This window comes from Pygoscelis adeliae, unplaced genomic scaffold, assembly GCF_000699105.1.
Source record: "Pygoscelis adeliae isolate BGI_AS28 unplaced genomic scaffold, ASM69910v1 Scaffold75, whole genome shotgun sequence".
In the NCBI taxonomy this organism is placed as follows: domain Eukaryota; kingdom Metazoa; phylum Chordata; class Aves; order Sphenisciformes; family Spheniscidae; genus Pygoscelis; species Pygoscelis adeliae.
Window position 1 is genome coordinate 5,555,708 of NW_008824772.1, and position 7,189 is coordinate 5,562,896.

The window sequence follows — 7,189 nt, forward strand, 5'->3', positions numbered from 1 at the left end:
CCGCCGCGCCAGAGGGGCGAAGGGATCTTGGTGCCACCCTTGCTTCTCTCCAACACACGCCGAAGGGCCGCCGCCTCCTGCGCAGAACGTAAATAAAGCTCCCGTTTAGGATACCGGTCCCACCCCCACGCGCGCAGAATGACACTTATTCAAGCCACCCACAACCTGGGACCTGACGGCGCCAGGCCTGTGGGCCATTCGGCCCGGGGGAGGCTCGTCCGTGGGTACAGGCAGGGTCTGGCAGGAAGGTGAGCTGAGCAAGGCCTCGAGCTGCAGCACAGTCCCTTCGGACCCTTTGGCATGGGGACTGCCCGATGGTTTTGCAGCAAAAGCTGCGGGCCTGGTTGTTGATTGGTGCCTCTGGCTCTGCTGTAGTAGAGAAGCAGCGGTGGGGAGGAAGGCAGAGATGCCTCTCAAGTCTAACGTGCCGTTCTGAGATGTGTTCACGTCTGTCCACATCCCCTCCATGACATATTGTGTGCGTCAATTTACAACCCTCCTCGTCTTGTTCTTTGCAGGCTGTCGCAGGTGAGAGGGAGTCGCTACAACCCCAGTTTCTTAGAGCCAGAAGTGAACAAGGAATTGTATCAGAAACCTTGGGAGGAGCTGTCTGAGGAGGAAAGGGAAAAACTGGAGGTTAAGGCTGTTCGACCCATAAAAGCTGCTCCTCCCACTGTTTCCAGCTCTGTGTTCAGCGACCCTATGATCAGGTCAGAGAAAGCATCATCTCCTGTTACAGCTAGGTCCCATGGAGCCAAAACACTTGGGAGCTGTGTTGTCCTCCTCAGGCTTCACTTGCTGTGCTGCGCATTGCCTTCTGTTACAGCACAATCCCTTTATTCAGGTTAATCTTTTCCCACAAAGCCAGTCCATTGACTGACAGTGATTGGAGATAATTACAGCAGATCTAGCAGCACTCAGACTTAACCGTGGGAACAACACAAGGGGGGGCTTATTTCTGTGGGTGATAAAATCAGAATTTAAATCAGATCACATCTGGCTTTGTGTTTACAGTAAATTCACCAATATGATGATGAAGGATGGAAATAAAGTGCTGGCCAGAAGCCTCATGGCTCAGGTGAGAACTCATGTTTCTTTTCACTATTATGTTAAAACAATACAAAATGGAAGGCTGGGACGTCAAGCCCACTGGAATTAGGAATTACTGGAACTCAGGTCATCTCTGCGGTCTTAACGCATTTCCCTCTGCACACACAATACTCTCACCATTGTTTACCTGATCAGACGTACATTTTGTACAAGCCCCAACCTCATTCAGTTCAGAGACCAGGTGGTGATAGCTTAATGGAGAACGTTCTCTTTCCACTCTTCAGTGTCTCTTGGACCATATGTAGAATCATAGAATCATTTAGGTTGGAAAAGACCCTTAAGATCATCGAGTCCAACTGTTAACCTAACACTAGCAAGTCCACCACTAAACCATAAACTCAGAATATACCCTTAAAAGCATAATTTCCTCAAAAGATCTTCCTTCCAGCTCTCTTTCATGCCTTATCTTCTGTATAATTTGCCAATGAAGTCCCACAAATGTGTCACCTGTATGACACAGCTTTGACCCCTGCTCTGACGTACAGTAACTGGTATTAGCTGGTGGTCCCATCTGGTGTGTTCCAGCCCTTGAAACAGGGACACATTTTGCCCAAATGTTCCCCAAGTAAATGCTGATTCCTTGTGACAGAAAAACAGGCGAGGTCTGGGCCCTTGAGTCCAGGCTTTGGAGGGGAGGATGTTTAGTGCACACAGACGTGTATTCCTGGCTCCGCTTTGTCCCTGCCCTCCCTTGGCTCCTCTCCCAGGTCTGTGCTGCTTGGCCTCCTTGCCCCAAATGCAGCGTCCAATAAAGAGACTGAAGAGCTGGAAGAGGGTGAAGTAAAACTTAAGAGACTCCCCGACTGGCCTGTTGCCTATAGGGCTAGAAAACCAGCTGCAGGCTCAAGTGAAAATGGGGTGCTTGTAAAAGTGATGTAACTTCATGGAGTGGGATAATCCATCTGCTCTGCCTGTCTCCTTGTCTTTATCCCAAGACTCTAGAGGCCATTAAGAGGAAGCAGCTGGAGAAGTACCACAAAGCTCCAGAAGATGAGAAGGAGACAATTGAGTGCAACCCTTATATCATTTTCCACCAGGCTCTGAAAAACTGCCAGCCCATCATTGGGCTCAGCAGCATCACAAAAGGAGGCAAAACCTACCAGGTGAAAGAGGGGGGGCCTGGGAGCACATCTGGTCGGGAGTGAATTAGCTAGGGCAGCAGGTGAACTGGTTTCCACCCCTTCAGCTCAAGCTTTCCTCTCCTTTGGAAAGAGAGCCACTTTGCAGTCCGGATTAAAACAGCACCTAAGAAACTGTCCGAGATCAGGCCCCCAGCCTGTGAGCACAGTAATTCCCCTGTCAGCAGCGGTCTCTGCTTCTCTGACTAGATGAGGAGTACACAGCAAATGTTGTCCGAGGAAACAGAGATCGGTGACAGGCAGCAAAAGAATTGGCAGTCCTGGGACTACCAGTCCCATCCTCTCTGCTGCATCATGTTGCTTGGGTAGAGGCCCCAAAGCCCTGGGGAGGGTCAGCATAGCAGAAAAAGTCAACTAGATACAGTGTGATATTTGAAACACGAGCAGAACCTGTCTCTAAGTATGGGCTCTGCAACACTTGAGACCTGATGGAGAAATGAGATGTGGAGGCATATCTCTGTCATTCAGTGCAGGGGAGTGGTGACCACCTCCTGCTTCTGCTAGCACAAACCAGCCTGGATCCAGTTCCCAAATAGGCCAGAAGTCCTTACAAAGGCCAGTGTCTGCCAGCAGTACCCAAGGCTGATCAGAATTTCCATTTTGGTAGCAATGGCCAGTTTCTATGGACAGAGGAGGTGAATTGGCAGAGATCAGCTGTTGGGAGCTGGTCTTACTGCAGAGAGCAGCATGCTGCCACTGGAGTCTCAGCACGGTGTAAATCTGCATGTGTCCAGCTGGACCTGTATGACTGCTGAAGAGCAGGTTACTGCACCCTCGCAGTGCGATAACTGTTACGGTTTAAACCTTTCCCAGGTCCCAGTCCCTCTGAAGGACAATCGGAAGCGCTTCCTGGCCATGAAGTGGTTAATCACCGAGTGCAGGGAGAACAAGAACCGTCGGATGCTGATGCCCGAGAAGCTCTCCCAGGAGCTGCTCCAGGCCTTCAACAACGAAGGGCCCATCATCAAGAAGAAGCACGTGCTGCACAAGATGGCAGAGGCCAACCGGGCTTACGCCCACTTCCGCTGGTGGTAGGGGCTCTGTGCGTGGGACATGATGCCACCAGCCCTGTGACCTGGAGAGCAGAGCCCCAGGGCCGCCTGCCTGGGAGAAGCTGGGGAGAAGAGGGAAGAGTGGAAGATCCCTTCCAGACAGCTTCTGAACTAAGCCAGGGACAGCCCATCCGATGACCACAAAGTTAATTTCCTTTGTGCTTGTTTGGATGGGGGAAGGGGGAATCTGAAAGAGTTACCAACCCCTGTACAGATGCTCTAATTATTTCCTAATCACTTCCCTGTGAAGAGAAGCCTTAGATGTTTTTCTTAGAGCAATGCTGTACAAAATAATCTTCCACTTACCTGTTTCCTGGGGACTTCTAAGTCTCTGCTCCTGTAATCAGCAGCAATGTTTTCAGCTGCACAGCTAAGAGCAGAGCTGGATTTTTTTCCATACCATAACCAGCCTTAGCGTGATTGATACAAAAGGCAATAAAAGGCCCTTTTTGATTTTTGGTTCTGGTCATCAGCAACATTGTCTGCACAGATTTGATGGGAATGTTAACAGAAAAAATAAAACCAGTTTTATGGGGAAGGTTTCTTGATTCCAAACCTTTGTCTCTGTTGCTTGAATCTCACACTGCTCTTTCCAGCTACCCTGGTTGTGTAAAGCCACGCTGACACCCTACACCGGAGGAGAAAATGAATATCACAGCCTTAATGCTTCAGTCAGGAACAACTTTTAAGTATTTTTCATAGCTCAGCAGCTGCGTAGAGAGAAAGCAGGGCTCATGTTAGTGGAAAACGTTTATTAGAAAAAAAACTTCAATAGACTATTTAGTTTCCTTTCTTCCTCTCCCATTCTTATAAGAAACATACCATAATTGAAACTCGCTAAATTTTGAAACAATGTGACAGTTATTGTATAAAACTTATAAAACCTGTTGATAGCTACATGTGCTCAGGGACCTGTCCTGCTGCAAGCTGCCCTGTGGCAGGTATTGGTGGCTTGTGACCCGTGGGGGAGACTGTGTGCATGCAGGTGCAGCCAGTGTGCTGGAAGGAGTCTGGGAAAAATAGCACTTGGTTGAGCTGTTTGTGAGGCCACACAACGTGTGTTTTCTGTGACTCATCCCAGAGAACCACGTACAACCTGAGCTGTGAAAGAATTTCCCTCTGCCTCCTTCAGCTCCGCTGGCTCTTGGGTGAAGCCAAAATGCTCTCAGCCTAAACTGTGCTTTCCTTAACACCCATATAAACTGCTGGTTTGAGTTAGAAGCCTTCCTTGCCCTTTGCTGGCAGCAGCTCAATATTAGACAAAATCAGTGGGAGAACGTGCTAGGTTAAACGTGCCCTGCCCTTCCCACCTCTCCAAACCTCCAAAGTCAGGCTAGCACCAGCTGCAGCTTGATAGTTACGTGCCCAGAGGCTCTAGCCAGTATAAATCCTATTTACAGGAAGCGCTAGAAAAACATTAACATGAAAAGAAATTCAAACTTGGTATGAAGCTTGCTGGTGAAAGTGTTGGGGATATCTCTCCACCTCTGCTGTAGAGAGGTTAATCCGCCACTTCGCTGTAATAGTATTTCTGGGCAGCGTCCGTCATTTTCCAGTCAGCAGCCCGAAACTCGATGATCTCCAGCAGCAGGAGCTGGGACAGGGAGCTGAGCCCCTCCTGCAGAAGGAAGCCATCTCGGAGGAGGGAGAAGAGCTCATCCATCCGCTGGGAGTTCATCTTCTCCAGCTGCTCACCGATGCGATGGAGCTGTAGGACCAAGCAGTCCACCTTCAGAAGGAAGAGAAGAAGATGGCTGAGTACAAAGGAATGGACAGCTTTGGCACATCTCTGTGGAGGTCGCCATCAGTCACTTATGTACCAACTCATCCTGTTCCCTCTGTTCTGGATTTCCAACAGGTGACAGTTCTACTTCCAAGTCGCTGTGATCCAGGAGGCAGGAGAAGCTGAATGTCTCTTCTGCCAAAAGCACTGGAGAAGCACATCCTGAATTCCCCTGTCTCTCAGACAAAATTCTCAGAGAAATGCACCTGCTACAGGTGGAAAAACATTAATTTCCTGCAGGATGTCCAAGAGATGATGGCAAGGCTAAAGCCAAAGCTAGAGCAAAGAGGTGCCTCCAGGAACAGAGGGAAGTGGTTGGAACGTGTGCTAAAGCTCTTAGAAAGTCCGGTGATTTACAGGAAACAAGGGCACTAACTGGGTCTTTGGAGAAGGGGAGAAGTCAATGGGCTGCAGGGGTGGGAGGGTTGTGCTAAGATGGAAAAAAACCTGAAAGGGCCCATCCAAGGGCCCCTACATATTACAGGAACCCCTCGCCTGAGGGGCGATTCAGCCATGCCCCACACAGCCTGCTGCACACCCACATGTGTGCAAAGCTCCAGCTCCAGAAGAGCCTTCTCCAGCCTGCTAGGGTCTGGCACAGCATCAACTGTGAGCAGCAGCTACGCAAAGCATTGCACAGCATGTTCCGGGACCTGCAGGGACCCAGAGCCATTCTGCACACCTACGGTCACTGCAGCTATCTGGCATCACCTCCCATGGCTGTGATGCCTCAGCAGGTCAGTGTGACAGCTGCTTTGCCAGATGTCTGGCAGCCAGGGCTGCTGGAAAAGCAGCTGGTTTCTGTGAAAACAGGGGAGAGTCATTGTCTGCGTTTTTCCTCACACGACAGGAGGTGAACCTGCATAACACCGACAGCCCCTGCTTTGAGGGACAGCCGGGCTGCTGGGTCTCCAGCGACGACACTTGGGCAATAGGGAGAAAAGCTGCCCTGAGGGAGGACGTGTGGCCTGGGCCAGGGAGTCACAACGAGCACCTTCATCCTGCTTCCTTCTGGGCTGCAAACCCTCCTGCCAGCGGGTCTCCTTCAGCACATACTGGGGAGGCAGCTTTCCTCTGCACCAGGATGCAGAGACTGCATTCCCCTGGGCTGTGCTTTTTGCTGGTCCTTGGCAGGACAAGAGGTGCATTAGCAGCCCTCTTCCCTGCACTCACCTCTTCTTCCTTCTGCAGGCTGTCAGGCTGTGCCAGCCGGAACAGACAGTCGTAAACAGGGTTCACCAGAGCCATCATGGGCATGTTGTTCACCTGTAAGGAGGTAGGAGCCATCGTCAGCTTGGGGCCAGAAAGGGAGGAGTTTGCAGCTATTTTAAATAGTCATTCCCTCGCTGCTCTTCAAAGGAGAAGGGAGCAGAATTTAGTTGTGCTGTCAAATGCCATATTGGTGGGATTTACGTAGGAGACCAGACGTTTGAGTCTCCAGGAGCCAGAGAAGCTGAACAAATGATGTAAAAAACATCTATTTTTAAATGTAAGCAGGTAGTCATGGGAAATACACTTGTTGCAACAGCATTTTTCCTGCGGGCAGCTCTCCTTGCATCATTTTTACATCTACTCCAAGCAGTCATCCAAGTACACACTGCAGTGAAGGATTGCAGACAAACTCCGTCAGTATGTGGGCTAGAAATGATGTGAGCACCCACAGGTCCCCCTGGGAACTCATAGCAACTAAACTAGTTCAGTCTGGGACATTTGGGAGCAGGCAAATCAGGGGATGTCAAACACCAGGTACAAAATGAGGAAGGCTCAGACTTTGTGACTGTTCCCAGAGATGGCTCTGGCTCTCCAAGCCTGTTCGCCTGCCTGTAGGTAGCACCAGCCCCGGCAGCATCCTCATGCTGAGAACCGGCTCTGGCCCCCACTGCCAAGCCACGGCCCCGGGGCGCCGTACAACACCCATCTGACACTCCTGCCCTGGTGTCTTTGGACACCTGGGCCCTTCTGGCACCCCTAGGCAGCAGCAGCCAGGTGCTCCTGCTCTGGTTCCTTACTCTCAGGTAGTCGAAGATGTTGCAGATGAAGGTGACGAAGCAGATCCACGCCTGGAGCGAGCGGGTGCGCAGCTCCTCCCTGTCCTTGTACTCCTG

At 50.7% G+C, this 7,189-nt stretch overlaps 2 protein-coding genes across 2 annotated transcripts in view; one reads left to right on the forward strand and one right to left on the reverse strand.

Moving 5' to 3' along the window:
• The first annotated feature begins 138 nt into the window (after nucleotides 1-138).
• MRPS7 (mitochondrial ribosomal protein S7) lies at nucleotides 139-3,835 on the forward strand. The gene is made up of 5 exons (XM_009323823.1): nucleotides 139-248; nucleotides 519-710; nucleotides 1,015-1,078; nucleotides 2,046-2,213; nucleotides 3,063-3,835. Exons 1-5 carry the CDS (start codon nucleotides 139-141, stop codon nucleotides 3,282-3,284), a joined length of 756 nt encoding a protein of 251 aa, XP_009322098.1. The 3' UTR covers nucleotides 3,285-3,835.
• A 241-nt stretch (nucleotides 3,836-4,076) lies between these two features.
• The window catches only part of MIF4GD (MIF4G domain containing), a 4,528-nt gene continuing 1,415 nt past the window's right edge, over nucleotides 4,077-7,189 (reverse strand). The window contains 3 exon segments of the mRNA XM_009323757.1: nucleotides 4,077-5,030; nucleotides 6,258-6,350; nucleotides 7,094-7,189. The exon segment at nucleotides 7,094-7,189 is cut by the window's right edge and continues 13 nt beyond it. Coding sequence (XP_009322032.1) covers nucleotides 4,803-5,030; nucleotides 6,258-6,350; nucleotides 7,094-7,189 — 417 coding nt within the window. The 3' untranslated portion in view covers nucleotides 4,077-4,802.

Excerpts from the sequence above, each read along its gene's own strand:
- MRPS7 (XM_009323823.1), top strand. The coding sequence starts at position 139 with ATGACACTTATTCAAGCCACCCACAACCTGGGACCTGACGGCGCCAGG. Across the intron at positions 1,079-2,045 it reads CCAGAAGCCTCATGGCTCAG|ACTCTAGAGGCCATTAAGAG; the intron begins GTGAGAACTCAT and ends CTTTATCCCAAG. Across the intron at positions 2,214-3,062 it reads AAGGAGGCAAAACCTACCAG|GTCCCAGTCCCTCTGAAGGA; the intron begins GTGAAAGAGGGG and ends AACCTTTCCCAG.